The 21,454-nt window shown below is 47.8% G+C and overlaps 1 protein-coding gene across 2 annotated transcripts in view; it reads left to right on the top strand.

Annotated features, from left to right (window-relative positions):
* The window catches only part of FRMD4A (FERM domain containing 4A), a 311,284-nt gene that overhangs the window by 114,322 nt on the left and 175,508 nt on the right, over window positions 1–21,454 (top strand). For both annotated transcript variants that reach the window (XM_039239976.1, XM_039239977.1), the window contains exon 2: window positions 10,191–10,256. In XM_039239976.1, coding sequence (XP_039095907.1) covers window positions 10,191–10,256 — 66 coding nt within the window. The remainder of the gene's footprint in view (window positions 1–10,190; window positions 10,257–21,454) is intronic.

The raw sequence follows: 21,454 nt of genomic DNA, 5'->3' as shown, positions 1-21,454 counted from the left end.
TGCTGGGAACAGTGTGAGAGTAAGAACAGCACCCCACACCTGCCCAGAGAAACAGGTGCAAGAACCTTTGTCTCCTCCATGAACACTGCAGACTGGGCCTGGCCCTGAGTGCCTGCTGTCCAGCCAGTATTGATGCATGTGTCATGTACTGACTTTCCAGAATGTCCTTTTTTAGGCCTGCTCCAGGCTTCCTTGTACCAGCTCTCTGCTGGTGACTGCCAGCTAGCAGTGGATGACTTTGGGAGCCGCTGCTCCTGGGGAGAAGGTCTGGCCATCCAGGGCCCCTGCCTGGACAAAGTGTCCCCTCCACGTTTGGCCAGGGCCTCCAGAGAGCTCTGCTCAATGCAGGGTACAGCCCACCAGGTGATGCCTGTCCACACCAGCATCCCAACCCACCCTGCCAAGTATCACAACTTCTTGTGTGAGTGGACAGAAAGCCTCAGCCTCTCACCTGGGCTGCAGGCTCCCACCCTGCGGTTGGGCGGGGAGGTTCACTCTCTCCTGCTCAGAGGGGCCTCACACTTCCCGACTGGAAGCTTCTGAAGATAATACTGATGGAAAGCTTCCTACGTACGAAGCGTAAGGAGTTACGTGTGTGAACACAGTTATTCCCCCCAGCAGCAACCCCCCCGGGGGTGGTACCACGATGGTCTTGGTCACCTCGATGAGGGAACGAGACACAGGCTGGTGCAGTGACGCGGAGTGGGTCACCCCCCAGCTTGCCTGTGGTGAAGCCGGCACAAAGCACAAACCCACGCGGTGAGGCGCCGAGCCAGCCTCCCGTCCTCCGTGAGCCCCCGGGGAGCGGTCCGGGCGCGGCGGCAGGGGTGAACCCGCGGCCGGACCGGGCGGGCCCGGGAAAGCGCGAGCATCTGCAGAGCTGGGTCTGAAGAAGGAGCCAAAGTGAACGTCCGTCTCTCCCTCCAGCTGGAGACCTGCGAGGAGCGAGGCCGTGGTTCTTTGGGTCACTGCTGTGTCCTGGCGCCCGGCTCGGTGCAGGGCCAAGGACAGGCGCGCGGGGAGCGTCCCGGGAGCCCGCGGGTGAAGTCAGGCAGAGGGCGGCCCTCACAGGAGAGAAGTTCGAAGCCCCACCGGCCGAGGGGACGCGCAGGGCCGGGTGAGGCTTGGCCTGATCCCAGATGGCTCAGCGTCCAACGGGCGGATGCTCGCCTCTCACGGCCGGTACGCAGTGCGCCGTGGAGCGTTCCCCGAGGCCTCTGCCCTGGTCGGAGCTGGATTCCACTCCGCTCGGTGGTCCTCCCTCCTGTCTCCCTCCAGTCGCTGTTCCGACAGCCTGGGACCCCCAGCTCCTCTCCTCTGTCAGGGGCAGGCCCTGGTCCCTCGCCGCCCCCTCTGCCAACACTGCAGCCCCGGGCCGGGCAGGATCACGTCTCCCCGTGTGTGCCGAGAGCCCGGGCTCCGCGGCCTGGCGGACAGCGGGCCCTGCAGCCGTGTGCGGAAGGAGGGGAGCGGGTCTTCCTAGTGAGGTCCCGGAAAGCCCGGCTGCAGAAGGTGCTCTCGCGAGACCCAGCGGGACCATCCGCTTCCGGGGCGGCGGCGTCCCATTGGACGGGAACGCGGACGGCGCTGCTGCCTTCCGGGATGCGCGATGCTTGCCCGGCGCAGGATTTCACCCCGAATTTCACCGCTGACCGCGCTGCGCTTCAGCTTGGGGTGCGGGGCCCCCAGCCTCTCTGCGGAGTCCACGCCTTTGGGTCTCCTGGTGCCCGGCTCCTCCTTCCCGTTTGCTCAGACGGGTTGGCTTCAGTCAGAGCAGAGGCATGGTCTGTCCCACTCCGGCCCTGGTGGCGCAGACTGGACCTTGTCTCTCCGCGTCTGCAACGTACCTGTCCGACCTCCACACCATAGCTTGTCCTCGATTGCAGTGTTCTGTTGGAACAGAAGGTGCTGGAAGATGGGAAGAATACCCTTCTCTCCCTCCCGTCCTTCCCCCCCCACAGCCCACAGCTTAACTCTGGGTCAAGTTCCTCTTCACTGGGATCACGTAAGCCCACTGGTGGAGCTTCCTGGCTGCCCTCACTGCTCACCTGTCTGCGTCCGTTTCCTCGTCTTCTAAACGTCAGACCCAGAGACTGTGAGTGCTCCCTGAGCCTCCGCCCTGCAGCAGCATCTGGAGACGGTGGGGGGGGATTGTCCTGTAGGACTTGTGGCTCAATCACACCCGACGGGTCTTCTGGGCTGCAGAGTCTGGGTTAGAACTGCCACCCCACAGCAGCGAGCGGCCCTGTGCTGCCCCCAAGCCCTCAGGGCGCCCACGACACCATGACTTTTCTTCCTGTGGAGAAAACCCCGTTTCCTTTTGCTGAAGGCTGAAGTGGGATCTGAGCAACCGCAGCCTTAAAACATGGCTTAACAGGGCGCCTGGGTGGCGCAGTCGGATAAGAGTCTGACTTCGGCTCAGATCATGATCTCCTGGTTCATGAGTTCGAGCCCTGCATCAGGCTCTCTTCCCTCAGCACAGAGCCTGCTTCAGATCCTCTGTGCCCCTCCTCCACTTGTGTTCCATCTCTCTCAAAATAAATAAACATTAAAACAAACCCTCAAGATGACCCAGTCTAATGGGTACAGGCTTTACAGAGCTCCTCTGGTAAAGCTCTGAGCCCCCTTGTGCCCTTCTCAAATGCAAACTTGTGGAAGGTTGAGCTTTGAAGAACACAAGGCAATTTGAACCTTTATAACCCGTTGCACCGCCTGGTGAATCTGTTTCCCATAGTGCCCCTCACTGATCACTTTCATCTGGGTTGTAAAAGTTACAACAGGATGCCACAGCCCAGGGTCTGAAGGACATGCCTGTGTGTGTCTTTCTCTGAAATCCAGGAGACTCGTGGTCAAGGGAGAGACGAAACAGTTTGCCAGAGGTTGGGGGGCCGAACGGGGACAAGGTCATTCTCTCTGAGTCAGACTTCTGGTGTCTAGCACCTTGTGTCTCCTCCCACTACTGCATTATTTTAATGTGATGTCACTTAAAGACAAAAAAGGAAGGTTTCTGATGGGGGGGGAGGGGGAAGATTATAATAAAACTGGGCAAAATATCCTTAATCTGTAAAGATTATGGGCAGGGGCTACCCAGGCCTGTTATGATATTCTAACATTACATTATAATCATTTATTCTCTCTGGCATGTCCATGCTACAGGTTAAGTGTGAGCAGCAACAAATAGATGCATGTTGTCAACAAATTTTAATTTGCCCGAAGTCCTCTCTATCTGTGCATTCATGGCCAGTGGCGTTTCTTGAGGCCACTGTGAACGTATTACATTCATTCGTCTCTCAGCGGTGACAGTGTTAGGAGAGTTGAGATTTTGTGATCCTGTGACTTTCTGGCATGTGAGCCAAGGCGTTGGGACTTTGTTAGTCTGAGAGGAAGCTCTCAGAAGAATGAGAGAGGAATGTGACATGTGGCTTTGACCCCAAGAGCAGACGTTCCTACAGTTAGTTGCACTGGGAAGTTGTAGTCATGTGTCTGGAATTTCCTTCTGAGCCACAGACGGGCCCAGGGCAAAGGGCGAATTGTAAGGTACTGCCCGGCACATCCGCCCATCCGGTGGCCATGGGTGCTCTGTGGTCTAACGGGCCTGGCCAGGAGGCTTGGCTCTCTGCTTGGGCCTTGGTTTGCCTGTGTTTGAAATCTGAATTGTCTATATGATGGTAAAATTTTAAAGGATAGGATTTCAGGTTTTTGGAGGCTGGGGTAGGATTGGTAACTTTCCTAAGTGAAGCATGTTTTGGAATTGTTAATTCTTCATTTGAGACAATCCTAGTGAGTCTTTAATATTTCTTTTTTTTTTAATGTTTATTTTGAGAAGGAGAGAAACACTATGAGTGGGGGAGGGGCAGAGAGAGAGAGAGAACATAGAATCTGAAGCAGGCTCCAGGCTCTGAGCTAGGTGTCAGCACAGAGCCCGACGCGGGGCTCGAACCCACAAACCTTGAGATCATGACCTGAGCCGAAGTCAGAGGCTTAACTGAGTGAGCTCTCCAGGGGCCCTGAGTCTTTAATATTTCTTATTTTTATTGTCTGAGAAAGTCACTCTAAAATGAATAGGATTCACAACGCGGTAACTTACTGGGCCCAGAGACCAACTAAGTGGGCGTGTGGAAGCAAAGTTCAGAGGTGTTTTTGCCGGCCATGAGGACTGCCTCCCCTACCCTCACCCCACTGCCGGGGGCCTCAGGATAATAGTCTCGGGATAAATGTGCCTCAGGAAATAATAATGGTCACACGTGCGTTTCCCAGCTCAGAAGCAGTGGCCCGGTAGCCGTTTGTACACCTGCATTAGATTTCTGTGACGATGTTATCAACGGCGGAACTCGGCTTACTTCTTCAGAGCGCCTCCTCCTTGCGTGAGTCCCATAGTGTGGAAATTAGTTGGCAAGAGACAAAAAGCGGAGGGGAGGAGGGGAACAGGAGGCAGAGAGAGGGAGAGGTGATGTGTGGAGACCCGGGTGGTAATACGAAGCATATTAAGGTGGGGTTTCTTTAGTTTCGAATTGGAAGAGAAAACGTTCCTAATAAAATGTGTTTGCACGTGCTGAACTTGGTAGCCGGCCCCTTTCTGTGTAAAGTGTCTGCAAGTCACCGTTTGGGGGAGTCTGTCATTGCTAGTTAGTGACTGTCTATTTTGTCCTGATGTGCTGGAGAAGGGACTCCCCTGCCACATTTGGACAACAGTCCCTTCCCCCAACAGGAGTGTATCAGGATATTGTAGCAGGGTGCCCTCAAACACAGATATTTATAACCCCCCCCCCCTTCCAGGTTCTGTGCTGCCTGAGTAACTTCTGGCTGCAGTTGGCTTCTTTTAATTCCACCTGCAGGCAGAGAATGTGTCAGATCATCCGGCTTCCGTATTCTGACCCGTGTGACAATTGTACTCCTCATTTATAAACTAATTAATTTGATTGGATATGTTAAAAAAAAAAAAAAACACTGACCATCTAAAACCAATTCTTTGAGACATAAGCTTCTCAGCCTTCATTTCCTCTGGCTGACCTCAAGCACCACGACTCATTTCTCTAGATAAAGTTTATTGTTTTTACTTTTTTTTTAACTGAAAAAAATGTTAAGTCATATTTGGATGGGATGGGAGGGAACTACCCATAAGCCTGTTATGCTAGCACATGAGCTATTTTATTTTTGCCTCCCGATTCCTGTCTGTGCACACGATGATTTTACAGGCTCCCTTTAGACCACACATATTGTTTCCTTTTCCGCTATGCTCACCTAAGCCAGCATCATACATGCGTATGTCTGTTTATGCATAGCCTTCCTGATTCCGTGTGTGTCTTAACCACAGAGTTGGGTCATTGGGGTGAACACCGACTTCCAAGATAACCCTATTCTATACATCCTTCAGTGCATTCAGCAGTCCCTGCTTGGTGTCGAATTGTATTATATAGTAAGACAATTTATGTTGGGGTGGTAGACAGCCCACAGCCAGGAGAAGCCTTGTTCTCCGAAAGGATTTCCTCTGAGAGGGATGCCAAGCCTCCAATTGTGCCTGAGCAGCTGAAAATGAAAACAGGCAAAGCAGCATTATTTTACAGTTGTTCATATTCAACAGAAAACTTCAGGATGCCCAGCAAGGCAGACAAAGCTACAGATGTCCCTTCTTCCCCCCGGACACACCCAGAATGGTAAACCTTTTCCGAACCGAGGAGAGCGGGACAGGCCAGTTGGCCTTCAGAATGAAACAACCAACTGTCCCCCTTTTGAGAAAAAGAAACAAAAGCCCCAACAGTGCCATCAAAAGATAGGCGGGCTTTCAAAACCCTGGTGATTCAAAGTTGGGTTTCTGTTTGGACTCAGTTCTCTGGGCTGTGTGTGGTTTTTTGGTTTTGTTTTGTTTTGGGGGGGACATTTTGCCGCTCCAAAGGGAGGCAGCTTATAAATTCCCTGGTTACATTGGGAGCGTGGTCATACGTTCCCCAGGACTGAAAATGGAGGCTGTTTTGAAGACAAGAATGAACTTGGAAAGATTCAGTAGATCTTCATGGATCGGTAGTTAATTCCTTCAGTTGCTGAGCAGATAAGGTGAGATTATTTAATGGAATGAGGATTTTATTTTTCAGATAAAAATGAGAGCCTCACGGCAAACTTTCACATGTGGATATGAATTCAGTGTCACGTCACACTTTGCGTGCTTTGAAATATTTTGAGAAAATCTCTTTATTGTTGTAATTAATGTGAAGGGCGCCTGGGTGGCTCAGTCAGTTGAGTGTTAGACTCTTGATTTCCGCTCAGGTCATAATCCCAGGGTTCTGAGATCAAGTCCTGAAAGGGGCTCGTGCTGGGCATGGAGCCTACTTAAGATTCTATCCCTCCCTTTCCCTTTGCACTTTTCCCCTGCTTGTGCGCTCACTCTCGTTCTCTCTCTCAAAAACAAGAAAACAAAAAAACTTCATTTGATACAGTGATATCTTGGCGATACCAATTTCCCTTTGTATCTATTAAATTACCCACAATTCTATTAAAATGTGGGTAAGTGAAGAACATGTTTATGTCCTTTTATGATAAAATGCAGTTCAAAACGTTGTGTTCTAGGGGCGCCTGGGTGGCTCAGTTGTTTGAGCATCTGACTCTTGGTTTCAGCTCAGGTCATGATCTCATAGTTTATGAGTTTGAGCCCCACATAGGGCCCTGTGCTGAAGGTGAGGGGCCTGCTTGGGATTCTGTCTCCCTCTCTCTCTGCCCCTCCCCTGCTCTCTTTCTCTCTCTCAAAGATAAATAAATAAACAAACAAAAAAAAAACACACCACTTTGTGTTCTAAAGATTCAATAAGGGTAGGCAGCATTCCTTTGTAAAATTTCTCCTCCATCCCCACCTTTCAGAGAATTTTCTGAAACCTATAATAAATGTCTGTAAAAGAATTTCGAAATAATACGCTTTTTCTTCCTTGAACCTCCACTATGTTAACCTTGGGTTCTTTCTATTAAGAACTGAATTGCTGGGACTTTGTACCTTTGACATTTGGACCTGCTTCACCAATTCCCTCCAACTCCCTGTCCCCCCGCCCCAGCTCTGCAACTACCAGTAGGTTCTCTATATTCATGAACTTGGTTTTTCGTTTATTTGTTTGTTGTTTGTTTATGTAAATTTCATATATAAGTGAGGTCATTTGTCTTTCTCTGACTTATTTCTCTTAGCCTAATGCCCTCAGTGTCCATCCATATTGTCACAAATGGCAAGATTTCCTTCTTCTAGCTGAATGCTGTTCCGCTGAATATATGTGCCCCATATTCTTTATCCATTTATCCACCAGTGGACACTTAGGTTGCTTCTGTGTCTTATCTATCGTGAATAATGCTGCAGTGAAAATGGGGATACATTTATCTTCTCGAATTAGCGTTCTCATCTTCGTTGGATAAATTCCCAGAAGCGGAATGACTGTATCGTAGGGTAGTTCTATTTTTAATTTTTTGAGGAATCTCCATCGTGTTTTCCACAGTGGCTGCACCAATCTACATTCCCACCAGCCGTGCACGAGGCTTCCCTTTACACCCTCATCGGCACTTGTTATTTCTTTTTTTTTTTTAATGTTTTATTTATTTCTTAGAAAGAGAGAGAGAGCGTGAGCGAGCATGAGCAGGGGAGGATCATAGAGAGAGGGAGACACAGAATCTGAAACAGGCTCCAGGCTCTGAGCTGTCAGCACAGAGCCCAACGCGGGGCTCAAACCCCCAAACCGTGAGATCATGACCTGAGCCGAAGTCAGATGCTTAACCGACTGAGCCACCCAGGCTCCCTGACACTTGTTATTTCTTGTCTTCTTGATCCTGGCCATTCTGACAGGTGTGAGGGAGCATCTCCATGTGGTTCTGATGAGCATTTCCCTGATAATGAGTGATGTGGGCATCTCTTCATGTGTCTGGTGGCCAATGTATGTCTTCATTTGGAAAAATGTCTCTGCCCGTTTTATAATGGGATCACTTGCAGTTTTGCTACTGAGTCCTAAGAGTTCTTTATATAAGATATTAACACCTTATCAGATATGTGACTGGCAAGTACTCTCTTCATTTAGCAGGTTACCTTTTCATTTGGTTGATGGTTTCCTTTACCGGGCAGAGGCTTTTTTTTATTACGATGTAGCCCTATTTGTTTATTTTTGGAAGCTCCTGGGTTCTTTTTTTTATTTAAGTCAGCCAGCTAGGATGCCTAATGTGTGCAGAGTTGGTGGCTTCTAATGGGATTGGAGCCCATTCTCCTTGTAAGGCAATGAACACCTAAAGTTAAGAGATCAAAGAATGAATAAGGATTTTCACAGACCCACCTCATGGCCACAGCTACCTGTTTTGGCTTTTATGTGCAAAATGGCAAACCTTTGGACTGAAGTTTTACTCAGCTTTTACTCTGCTTTTACTCTTTTAACCTCTGTCAGAGTGCTTCTGGGCATACGAAATTTCTCTTGATCATTTTTCTCAGAGCCGGGAACTGCTGAGTCGTTACTGTAACTCACATTCAAGAGACTTTATTGGGGACTCATCCAGGCAGGCCAGGCTGGTTTGGTTAATATCCTTTAACTAAGGAATTCCAACTTGATGGTAGCTTGAGGGGTGAGGAAGTCACCCTCCTGAGAAAGGAGACTTTTCTCACCGGAGTACAAACCAGTTTGGGGCATGCTAATGGTTCGAGAATAATCCCTGGTGCACAAGAAGAGAAGATGCTATCTCTTCCATCTTTCCTGGGGAAAGTACTCTTTGAGAAGGGACCATGCTAGCTGTGCAAGGAGATGAAGCCTGGCCTGGCCTGCCCCTTGATATGCCTGAAGTGGCTGCTAGCTGGGCAAAAAGAAGTGGCTTACACGGGGGCTACAGAGTCATATAAAAATACAAGGGCTTGGAAGGAAACTTCTGGGTCTTCTGGTCCAGACAATGGTGTTGGAACTTGCTCTTATCCATTGTGAGGGCCAGTTGGTACATTTTGGGGAGTTTTGCATGCCAGTGGTAAAATATAGCCATTATTAACATTACGTTATATAAATTTAGACTCAAATACATTATATTAAAAACAAAGGTAATAGATACTCTAAACCCATTACCAATGGGTGGAAAATTTCCTATTATTTGACCAGACGTCACTATCATCCATGCTCCTGGAATTTTTTAAGTCTACTCTGTGTGTTGGAAATACCATCCGTGTTGTCACATGACAGTAGTTTGAGACCGGACACCATGAAGGTATCTGGAGTGCAGCGAGATAAGTTTTGGTTAGAGCGGTGGCCCGTTGACATCTAGAAGAAGCCTCTTTCTTCAAAGGATGTCCTTTGAGAGGGATGCCAGGGCTCCAGCAGAGCTACAAATTAAGGCTTCTCCCTTCCAGAAAGCCAGTTCTTAAACACTTGGCAGCCCTCCTTTGGGCTCAGCCCACTCACTTTTGTCAGTGAGAGGGGGCTGCAGAGACAAACGGACCCAGTAGGCCAGGACCAGATGTGGGTCTCCCCTTGCCTGCCTGGGTCCACTTTCTGTTACATGGCCAGCGGTGTTAGTACTGAAAAGCACAAGGGTTAGGGGTCAAGTTTAGCTGCAACCATTTAGCCTCCTAGGTTCTCCTATCACAGGTGAAAGCATGTAGGGACTCAGGTATAATGAACAATTATCCCGTGGAGAAAGAAGCTTCACAGAAATCAAAAGCAGTTGCCAGAGGGGTGGTCGTCTGCTCCTGAGGGCTCAGTAAGGGGGACCGTAAGGGAGACAATAAGGGGGACAGAAGAGGTGGCAGAGACCCGATACTGAAATCTGCCCCTGATGCATGGTGATAAAATTATTGAACGGAAGAACAATTAAAGCATGGGACACTTAACCACCACCTGGTATGTGGTCATGAATGTATTTGCTCATTTACTTTATAGCTCCCCCATAAGACTAAGCTCGTTGAGGGCAGGGACCTTGCCTTGTGTGCTCCTGGACACCCAGTTCCCACAATTGTGCCTGGCACATAGAAAGTGCTCCCTAAGTAGTTTTAAAGGAAGGAAGGAAGGGAGGGAGGGAGGGAGGAAGGAAGGAACTAATGAACGAATGAACACGCCTTGCAACTTCTTGGCTTTGTAGAACTCCAGCATCCAGGGGAACTTTTTCCCAGAGAACTGTGCCTGGGGTAGTCCACCATCGGGCACCTGTTAATCATTCGTCAGGCTGTTAGACTCTCAGTAACCATCGTTTGTCTTTCTTCATAGATGACGGAGGGCCGTCGATGTCAAGTACATCTTCTTGATGACAGGAAGCTGGAACTCCTAGTACAGGTAAATGGCTTTTGGCCAACGTTCTGAATTTCTTCTGAGGCTGATGTAGTTTAGTCTTCGAATCAACCAATGGGTGGGGGAGAATGTAAGCGGGTTTTATTTTATTTTATTTTATTTTATTTTTATTTTTATTTTTTAATAGAATGTATTGTCAAGTTAGTTAATGTACAGCATAGAGAGTGTGCTCATGGCTTCGGGAGTAGATTCCCATGATTCATTGGTTATGTACTACAAGTGCCCTCCTCGGTGCCCTCCTCGGTGCCCATCACCCATTTGTAAACAGGTTTTAAATCGGTATCTTGAAGTCTATGAGAGTGGACAGCACACCATGGTATTTTTGTGTGCGAGTGCTATTTTTGTTCATTCTGTTTCTTTGTACACCACGCCTAAGGTATTCAAGGCCAGATGTATATCTAACCCATTGTTGTAAATCTCTAGAAAAGGAAATTCCACAACTGCCATTAGCTGTTTCTATTCGAAGGAGTTCACTGTCCTATAACATTAATAAGTCTTGCTGCAACTAAAACAGATTTGGCCATCTTCCCTGATCAGAGAGGTATCCGGAACCATTTGCTCTTTTCCAGTTAAGCTTTTGTAAGGATGGGGGAAAAGAAGCATACTCTTGGCTCTGTCTTCCCTCTAAGGGCCTAGTAACCCCCCTCCCATGTGTCAACATTATGTCGTCACCCTTGAACATCTATGTGTTCGTTGACATGTAGGAAATCAATCACTCCGTCTCTAAACTGAGCATACATCAGGGCCTGAGAAGTCAGAGCAGTATTAGGATCATAGATCCTGGGCTTGTTCAGCTTACTCTTGAAAAAAAAAAAATCACTGTTTTACTGGGAACCTTCAAGAATCGTGAAGTTGCCCAACTTGATTTAAAGAGGTTAAATCTGTTGTTCACCTCTAACTTTTATAACTTTATTCGCTCAACATTCTCAAATGTCTGTCAGAGTCGTAGGGCAGTGTTCCTCTTTACCCAGAACATTTTGCCAAAGAGGCTGTAGTTTGTCAGTATGTTGAAATGGCACCTGCATGCTCGTTCACTGGGGGAACTGGTTGTGCTGCGATGGAAGATTCACGTACAAATACTCTTATCTCACATGCCCTCGTACATCCTGAGTGGGTTTGAAAGTGTTCCAATTGCTAACTTAAAGGAATTAATGCTTTTCTTAAAAAATTTTTTATGTCTTTATTTTGAGAGACAGAGACAGAAAGCGAGTGGGGGAGGGTCAGAGAGAGAGGGAGACAGAATCTGAAGCAGGCTCCAGGCTCTGAGCTGTCAGCATAGAGCCTGACGCGGGGCTCGAACCCACAGACTGTAGGATCATGACCTGAGCCAAAGTCGGACACTTAACCAACTGAGCCACCCAGGCGCCCCGAATTAATACTTTTTAAAAAATATTTATTCAATTTTGAGAGATAGAGACAGAGCAGGAATCAGGGAAGGGCAGAGAGAGCGAGAGACACAGGAGTGGAAATAGGCCCCAGGCTCTGAGATGTCAGCACAGAGCCTGATGCAGGGCTCGAACTCACAAGCTGTGAGATCATGACATGAGCTGAAGTCGGATGCTCAACAGACTGAGCCACCCAGATGCCCCAAGGAATTAATACTTTTAATTAGACTTAAACTATAAAGGCATTACGAACACAATGTAGGAAACAGAGAAAATGGGAAAAAGCTCATAATCACCGCACACTAATTCGCCTATTAGTCTTATTTCAGCAAATTCCTTTCCAGCATTATTCGTCGTCGTATTTCTTACAAGGTTGTCATCATAGTGTGTGTAATTGCATATATTTTATTTTCCCACCTAACGCTGTCTTTCACTGGCATTTTCCAGGTTGCTATAAGTTTTCAGCTTTGTTAATATCAACATAAATTCCAGAAATGGATATACCATTATTATCTAACCGTTCACTCATTTGGGTACATTTAAGGGTTTCTGTTTGTTTTATGGTTTTTCTGCTATTACCGGTAAACACTGTCATTAATTTACCCGTGTGTATAGAGCTCTCCCATATTTGGGATTATGTCCTTATTAGGCTAGATTCCAAGATTTACGGGCTTATTAAGAGTCAGACTTCTGGTTTCGATTTGGGGGGTGAGGTGAGGCAGCACAGAGGAAGTGTAAAGTGGGCAAGATCTCTTCCATTAGCAAAATTGCTAACAAAGTATTTGGAGCTTTCACCTGTGAAGCATCAGCATGAAGAATTTATAGGGGAGTAGCCTTGTGGTTTTTAGATGCCTTTTTTTTTTCAATCAACGTTTAGAGGTATGGAAAGCAGCCACTGTCTCAAACAGGAAATCAGGCCTCAAGTGGCAGCGAAGTTACGATCTGTTGGCCAGCCTGCCCTGGGAAGTTGTGAACCAGGGCATTGGAAGTGGACTTGAGTCACAGAAAAGATATTTAGTTACTGCTGCGCACAGTTTTGGAAGGGCCATCCTGAGCCCTTCACAATCCAGACATTGAGAAGTCTTGCTTTTCCCATCCCCTCTGGTACACGCGTCACATGTTACTTACTCCCTCTTTCTAGAACTCTCCCTCCCACGCCCGAACCCCTGTGTCCTGCTGGTTCCTGTGAAGCCTCCAGTTCATGGCTTAGAAGATGCTTTTCCCCCAATCTCTTGGCCCTTCCCCCTGATCTCCCCGCAAGTCTGGTTCTTGGCTGTGTCCCCTCCCCTGCGGGTCCCCTCTTACAGCACTGCCACAACTCAGTGTCACAGCTCATGGCCATTGCCTGTTTACTCTGTTGCCCAGAGCCACCAGCAGTTTGAGGGCTGAGTGTGCATCATGATCACTGTGTATCCCACATACCCAGCACAAATGTCACTTAACAGATCCTGTGGAATGAAAGATTGGGCTAATCCAAAAAAAAATAATAATAAAAAAAGAATGGGCTAATCCTAAAATGCCCTGGTATTATTTCTCCTAAGGACTTTTTGTCATAGAACCAATTGCTTGGCAGAGAATCTAGTTTAGCACAAAAAACACTATAGATTTAAAAAAAAAAAAAAAAAAGGAACCATTCTAAACTCTTTTTGGCATTATTACAAAGCGGACTTCAGCAAGCCATAGAGAAACAAGGTTAAAACTATTGGGCAAACACCAAGTTAAATATGACTTTTCTTTCTCTCCTACACAGTTCTCTTGCTCAGGATTATGTTCTTTTGACTAAATCCTTTATAAAGGGAATCCCTATTGTTGAGTTCCTTTGGACCCATGCTAAGTTTTTTATAGAATAAAACACTTGGATCCCATAATTCTCCTTTTGATGTTGTTAAGTCCACAGAGTGACACCCTTGCGGATTCATTTATACCACAGTCACCCAGGTGTATGAAGTGCTGTTGTTGGTTTGAAGACCAGTTTCAGAGTATTTGGGACAAGGCTCGGATGAAGAGATGCCTTCTTAGTCTTGTGATCTGCAGCTGCGGAGATGGGGAGATGGGGAGGGTTGGATGTTGCCCACGTTTACCCGACAGGGGCTGGTAGCTGGAGGGGCAGGTTTGGGGGAAGTGTGTATCTCCCACGGAGAAGCACGCAGTTTACACAAGGGCGGCTCGCTGAGTAATGTTAGGCACTGGCGGCAGAGATCCGAGGTCTGGTTTTTCAGCCACTGTTAGGGTTAGAGACGCAGCGAAGGCTACATCTCACAGAACTTGGACAGCGTGAAAGAGTCAAGTGACTTGGAATCAACAGCTAACAAGAATTGCCTCCGACCAGAAGGATTCTGATAACCAGGCGCCCTCACAGGTCCTTTCCTGCCGCGGTGCGGACCTGGCCTCTGTGACCGCAGCGTTTCCTTCTCTGGGTTGTAACAAAATGGCCATAATCCCAACACTTAATGCTTCTTATAAAGCCCTGTTGGGATTACTGGGCAGAATCTGTGTTTCCAAATCCCCGATTGCCCTGAGTAAACCCCATAGTACCCCCACAGGGGAGAGGGCAAAGGTCAAGAGTGCACACACTGGGATTTAATATTTAAAAGGTTCATCTTGAAATCCACAACCCGCGGCACCCACAGCATTACCACGTGACTCCGTAAGTCCTTAAATTCCACATAAGGACAGCTGGAATGATGATGTGGGCTTGCAGAGACAAACCAAGCCTCTGACCTTGGTCATGGATGTGTGACGGACTTCCAGCCAGATCACCCTCCCATCCACCCTGGAGACACTGTCATTTGCTCTGTCACCCAAAATTGTTTCAACCAGTTAGAAATGTACTCGGAAAAGCTTGCAGCAGCATGAGAGAGACCACCATCAAGTACGTGTCTCTAGCAGTCTTTTCCTGATGGTTTGTATTCAGATAAGAGGGTGTCGTCAGGGTTCTGTATTAAAGTAACATTCTCAAATCCTATCTTCAGGTGGTTATTCCTCTAAAATTACTCTCTTCATTTTTTATTCTGCGTAGCTAAGGGAGCATTTTGAAAGCAAAGAAAGGGAAATGTGCTTTAGCCTTGATAAGAATCATTTAAATAAGACCCAGGAGAATTTCCTGACAGTGCGGGTCAGTAGATGGGGAGCTGGAAACAGTTAACAGGGAAGATTCCGGATTCTTTCTCTTGAGTTTCTTAAAAATAGAATAGATTTTCACTAGATTGGAATGGCTGAGGTGTGGCCGTTCCTTATTAGGTTCTCCTGAGGCTTAGGACGCGACATGGCAGCTGCCTCACAGGAAGACAGAGCAGCACAGGAACAATGGACGCGTGCCTTGTACTTGCGTCTGGGCTCTGCCCAGCGCTGGACACGAGTTGAAGTTATGCTCTGTTGGCCGGAATTCTTCCCTTGGATGGTAGAGCTTTACAAATCAGATTCCTTTCCTCCCCCACAACTCTGCCGCCATGAACCCCACTTTGTGTTCTGTTCAGGAAGCTGCCCCGGGACACCATGCAGCATTCCAGAATTGCCGCGTCTCTCCCTCTGACCCAGTCTCTCGGTGGCCGTTGGTGACACTTTGCTGACCATCTACTTCTGTTAAAATAGAGGAACAGATTGTCCTGTGACTCTGAGAAGTGGAGCCAACTTTTTTTCAGGAGGATGAAACATAGTAGCTGGGTTCCGGTTGTACATTCCACGGTGTGCCCAGTTCTGAGAAAGCTGTTGGGACAGAAACATCAGGAAAGATCTAAAGCTGCACTGTGTAGTGAAACAGCAGCGTTTGAAATGTGGGCGGCCCCAACTGAGAGGTGGTGTGAGTGTGAAACACACACCAGATCTGGAAGGCTTTGTACGAAAACCAAAAAAAAAAAAAAAAAGCAAAAAGTCTTATTAATGATTTTTATATTGATGATTCCATGTTGGAAATGAACCATTTGAGGGGGCACCTGGGTGGCTCAGTTGGCTAAGTGTCCAACTTCAGCTCCGGTCATGATCTCACAGTTCATGGGTTCAAGCCCCGCGTCGGGCCTTGTGCTGACAGCTCAGAGCCTAGAGCCTGCTTCAGATTCTGTGTCTCCCTCTCTCTCTGCCCCTCCCGCACGTGTCTCTGTCTCTCAAAAATAAATAAACCTTAAATAAAAAAGAAAATGAACTATTTGGGGATATTTAACTAGGTAAAAGAAAATATGTAATTAAAGTTAATCAGACCTTGTTTAATAGGACTGCTAAAAAAATCTTGTTTCATACTGGCTTCATATTTGTAGCCGACATGGTATTTCTGTTGGACAGGTACTGCTAAAGGATAGAGAGAAGATACTTTAAAAAAGAGAAAAGATTGTGGGCACAAGCGAATTGGTTAGGCTTGTCCAGATTTAATACTAAATGTCCTCCACAGGAATGAGCATATTTTACAGTTCCTTTCCAGGTGTCACTGGGGCACATCTCATTTAATTTTTACATTGAGTGTGTGTTAATTTTTTAATGTTTATTTTTTTGGGGGGGAAGGGCCAAAGAGAGGGAGAGAGACACAGAATCAGAAGCAGGCTCCAGGCTCCAAGCTGTGAGTACAGAGGCCGACACAGGGCTTAAACTCATAAACCATAAGATCATGACCTGACCCAAAGTTGGAAACTCAACAGACTGAGCCACCCAGGCGCCCCTACACTGACTATGTGAAGCGGGCACTAAATCAGCTAAGGAAACAGAAATTCAGGAAGGTTAAATAATTCTCTTGAGGTCACGTAGTCATGTGTACGACTTGAACACAGGTCTTCTGATGGTACATCCTGTTTTCATTGCCTTGTAAGAAGTCTGTATCATAAAGACTTGGGACGTGGTGTAGTTAGTTCATCTGTAACGTGGCCGCTACGTGGGCCCCCAGCACCAGCATCAGAAACAACTGAAATTAAAGGCTTTGGCTCCTGTTGCAAGTCTAGAATGGCAGATGAGCTTCCCCAGGTCATTTCGTTTCTGTGAATGAAGTTCCTAGTCTGTCTGGTGGAGATCTGAGCATGCACCACACATGGTCCAGGATTTCCACATCAGGCATCAGCCTCGGGGTATCAGGTGCAGAAGGGATGAGCAGCAGAGAATTAAACCTTCTCATCATTTTTCCCTGACAGTCATGCCCTGATATTCCCACTTAGATGTTGAGTAAGTTAACATGGGCCCTGAGTAAAGCAGCATGGGGAGGGTAAAATCAATATCCTGGCCTGTAATGGGCTTAAAAAAAAAAAAAAAAACTATAAAAAATCTGGTACCCCATTAGTGCTGCAGAACGAACAGACAGACTTGGGTTCTCTGTGTGTGTGCACACCACCCCCCCACACACCCTCACGCTCCAACCTCAGCTACTTCCGTGGTTAAGGATGTTCTTCTTTTAAAAAAAAAAAAACGCAAGGGACTGTTTTCTACCAAGTAAACCAGGAATTCCCCCAAAGCACATGTTGCCAAGAGAAGAAAAAAACACAAAGCGTTGAATCCAGATCTGCTCAGCTGAGAAGGGTGGCCTGATCGGCTTGCCGGCCCGTGCACTGACGCATGAACCAGGCTTGCCATCTGCTCCTGTCTGGGCTGAATTCACCAGAAGGTACAGCCAGCCAGGAGTGGGAGGCCATGTGCAGGAGCTGGAAGGAGACTGAGGGCCTCCGTGTTAGGAGCCTTCTGTCCGGGACCTCCCAGACCACCAGGCCACCTCATTAAAAAAAAAAAAAAAAAAAAAAAGAGAGAGAGAGAGAGCCAGAAGGGTGTCTGGCTGACCTCAGACTTCACCATGATTGCCATCCTCATTTATTAGGCTCCTCTTTGCAATGGTGGGTCTTCGAGCAAATGAGCCACACAGATGTGTTTCCAGCCCCTGGGGGCGGCCGGTAATAGGCAACGTTTGAAAGGCACATGATGAAGTAAATTGACGTTCAGGTATAGATTAGAGGCAGAGACCACAAGGCTAACTCTGCACATAATCAGAAGTTCTTTGAGTTACATAGAGGAGGAAAGAGTCCAGAAAACATACCCTTGGGTGACACACCCAGCTAACAGGAGTCTCCCTCAGGGCCAGAACTGAGAGAGAAACTGGTGAGCTCTGCTCTGGTTGAGAACAAAAGAGAATCTCCATCTCCCAAGGGACAGTGATGGAGAGAGGAGTGTCAGGATCTGGCAGATTGATGCAATCATCCAGGGACCCCGCCCCCAGCACACAGGCGCACACAGCTCCTGGACCAGACAGCTCAGCCGGGCACAGGGGAAGGAGGAGAGGCCGTCTGGGGCTGTGGGGGTCCAGGATCTGGTTGCCAAGCAACAACCCCTTCTTGGCTCCCCACCCCCATTCTCCCTTGATGCTCATTTCAACCAGTTTTAAAATGTGTTCACTGGAACCATTCGAAATGGCCGATTTGGGGCCGACTTTGTCCCACGGAAGGGAGGGTTTCCTGTGGTTCACATCAAACGGGATGGAGAATAGGGAAAGGGAGAGGAAGACGGTCCTTCTGTGCTTTCCAGGAATGACCCTCCAGAAAGCTGATTCTGTGTTTTTGCTTTTGTGTCACTGCCGAGTTATTTTTTTTTTTCCTTTGATCCCTTTACAAAATCACTTTCCATGTATTTTCCAAAGTAGCCCAATAGGAGGGTTGGCCCTACTTATCCTAGGAGATAAGTAACCTCAGGAGATAGCTGTGGGCTTTTCGTTTTCTCTGGCGCCAGGGGGGTAAGAAAGGTGGGGCGGAGCTTGGGAGGATTGAAACAAACTTAACACACAATGCAGTTTGGCAAAATCGACGTGGTTGTGTTTGGGGGGTTGGGGAGCAGGGAAGACCCATAAAATCACGTGTGTGTGCACACACCCCTAAGAAGACCAGCCATCTGGAAGGGATGGCGGCACAGGAATCTGGGAATTAGCAAATCTGGGTGTTTTTTGTTCTTCATCCATAACTCAGATTGGTGTCCGGCACGTTACTCCATTCAAATACTTGCTCGTTCGAGAAACCTCAATTGTTCGTCTGCTCCTGTGCTGTGCAGATCCGAGCGCCTCACTTTGGGGCACAAGGTCGAGTCTAGAGGTGAGACGTTATTCAGGATGTAGGACATTTTACAGACCCAGGGTTGGGGGTTGCTCTTCCCTCTGAGAGTGGGGCCGCCTCCTGGGTGCACCTGTACCAGCCGCACCCTGTCCTCCCTGGTTAAGGAGCCCAGCCCGAAGATGGGAGGAAGAGGAAACACCTCTCCCAAGAAATACAGTTGTCACGTGTGCAGGGTGGGCACAGGAAGGAAGCGAAAAGTCTGAGGCAATCTCAGTCTGTGTATTTTTCCTGACTCGTCCACCCCTGTGGGCCTCCCCCGTAGCCCTTAAGCCTGTCTGCTTTCCTGTCCCTCACCCACCCAGCACAGAACTCACACGTGCACTGCCAACGCAACACACAAGGTTTCCAGATCTCCCCGAAGCCCCAGCCGCACACCGCAGGTGCCTGCTAGGTGTATGTAAGTGGCCACCTGGGTGGCGGCCGGTCTGTCCTGCATGTACCCAGCCCCCACCCATCCCCGCCCTCATCAAACCCACATATGTCTTCTTCCTGCTTTGAAAGTGAGCCCGTCGTTCTCTAAGACAACCAAGCTTAGGAACCCAGACTCTTCCTTTCACTCACTCCTCCACTCCATCCCCATCCTGAAATATTGCCAGGTCTTCTGCTTTCTCCAGTCCCCATTACCCTTACATTTACCAGCCTGGATTTGATATTGTTGACAGGCTCATTGTCACTGCCGTTTGCTTGGAGTCCTTACAGCAAGCCTGCTCACTGACCTCTGTAACTCCCCACTTTGGCCACCCCAGTGTGTCCTGCACAACACACCCAGATTATTCTTCCTTTAAAAAAAGAAAAAAAAAGTTTATTTATTTATTTTGAGTGAGAGAGGGAGCAGAGGAGGGGCAGAGAGAGAATCCCAAGCAGGCTCCGCACTGTCAGCCCAGAGCCCCATGTGGGGCCCGAACTCACACACCACGAGATCATGATGTGAGCTGGAATCAAGAGTTAAATGCTTAACCAGCGGAGCCGCCCAGGCACCCGCAGATTATTCTTCTTTAAGTGCCACTTTGGGACATGTCTCTGCTCAAAAGCCATCAGTTCATTCTGTTGGAATTCCTCTGTTGAACTCTCCCATCCCCCCATAATCTGACGCGTTCTTCCTATAAGGGCAGTAGATTAGAGCCCTGAAGAGTGTAGTTCTGCCCCTCACTGCCCCGTCTCTAGGTGTGCCCTAGGGGTCATAGTTGCAAGTCTCCACCCAGTAGAGCTGGCATCCCGAATTTTACAGTTGTGTAGAATTATAACCATGGTCGTAGAGAGAAGCCAGCACATGACCCCACAGTAGTCCTTAAAAACAGTGGTTTGCAAACTTCTCTTACTTGCAGAATCCTCCATCCAGGACATGTAAGTGGAAAAGATCTATATCCCACTTGCCATCCACCACCTCTCCAGTGGTTGCAGTGGCTTGGAAATCACTATTCTAGGTAGAAAGCAGATGATGGAAAATAGAAGTATTCTTTGGGCTTTATGCAAACGAATGCATTCCCGAACAGTTAAGTGTAAATCAAATTTTAATTACATAAGCCATCTTTCGAACGCTAGGAGAAACTTTATAGCTTAGCGATTAATCATCACATTAGCTAATTGAGCACTTTCTTTCTATACCAGACTCTGTTCTAAATGCTTTATATATGCTAAGTCATCAGCTGATGACTTCACAGCTCTAGGAGGTGGGTAACTCTCACTGTTCATGTTTGGCAGATGAAGAAATGTAGGCACAGAGAAGTTAAAGAACTTACTCAAAGTGGCACAGCTAGTGAATAGTAGAGACCTGACTCAAAGTCAGGCCATGCGACTCTAAATAAGAGCAGCTTCAGTGCGTTGAGAGCCCAGGCTTTGGAGCCGGATGCCCTGGCTTCACAACGTGACCAAAATTCAAAATCGGTCAAGGCCGTGAGATTCCTAACTCCATGTCTCAGTAGCTCCATAGCCTTGACCAGTTGCACAACCTCTGTGAACTCCTGTTTCTTTTCTGTGAGCTGGGAAGGAGAACACCCTTCAGTCTGCCTGCTGAAATGTTATCTGTAAGTTGACACTACTAGTGTCACAGTGCTGTGGTTAGACTCCCTGGCACCTCAGAGGCACTGTCTGAGCCTGGCATCAGGTGCCCAGGCTAGACTGCTTAGTAGCTATGGTAACCTGGACAGGCCACGTGCCTTTGCTATCTCATCTGTAAAATGGGAACATTAGCTCCCTCAGCCTTTCGGGGAAACGCTGCAGAATTTCCGGTGTTATTATTCCTAATACTTTGGTCTTCATTATGACTCTGTGCAAGGCAAGAGGTGTGTTTCTAGAGTTCAGTGCAAGTTCACGCGACAGCAATGGTTGACTGTCTATCAGGTGTCGTAACTGCTTCACCTTCTAGGCTTCCCAGCACATCATCCCCAATTTTTCGTAAACATGGGTGAGCAGTGCTAATCTGTCCAAGGTCGTACATAACTCATGACAAGGTCAGATGAAGGCAGGCGGATGTATATGAATGTGCATTCACGCAGAGTACAGATAACCATCTAGCTCAGTGAATTTGGTTTTGACCTCCGATTATGTCAAAGCATGCTAATCGCTCACTGTTCTTGGACATAAGATAGAAAAAAATTTTTCTGACAGTTGCAGCCCAGTATCTCCTAAGTTGCCCTGTCTTTAGAGCTTTACGTTAAAATGACGCTGAAGCACAATTATATACGGATGGATCATACTGGCCGTGATACGTGGGAAGGTAAAACCTGAGGGCAGATTC

Source organism: Hyaena hyaena, unplaced genomic scaffold, assembly GCF_003009895.1.
Source record: "Hyaena hyaena isolate Hyena2069 unplaced genomic scaffold, ASM300989v1 scaffold_165, whole genome shotgun sequence".
Classification (NCBI taxonomy): Eukaryota; Metazoa; Chordata; class Mammalia; order Carnivora; family Hyaenidae; genus Hyaena; species Hyaena hyaena.
The sequence above is the reverse complement of the archived record's forward strand: the minus strand, read 5'-3'. Positions and strand labels throughout refer to the sequence as shown.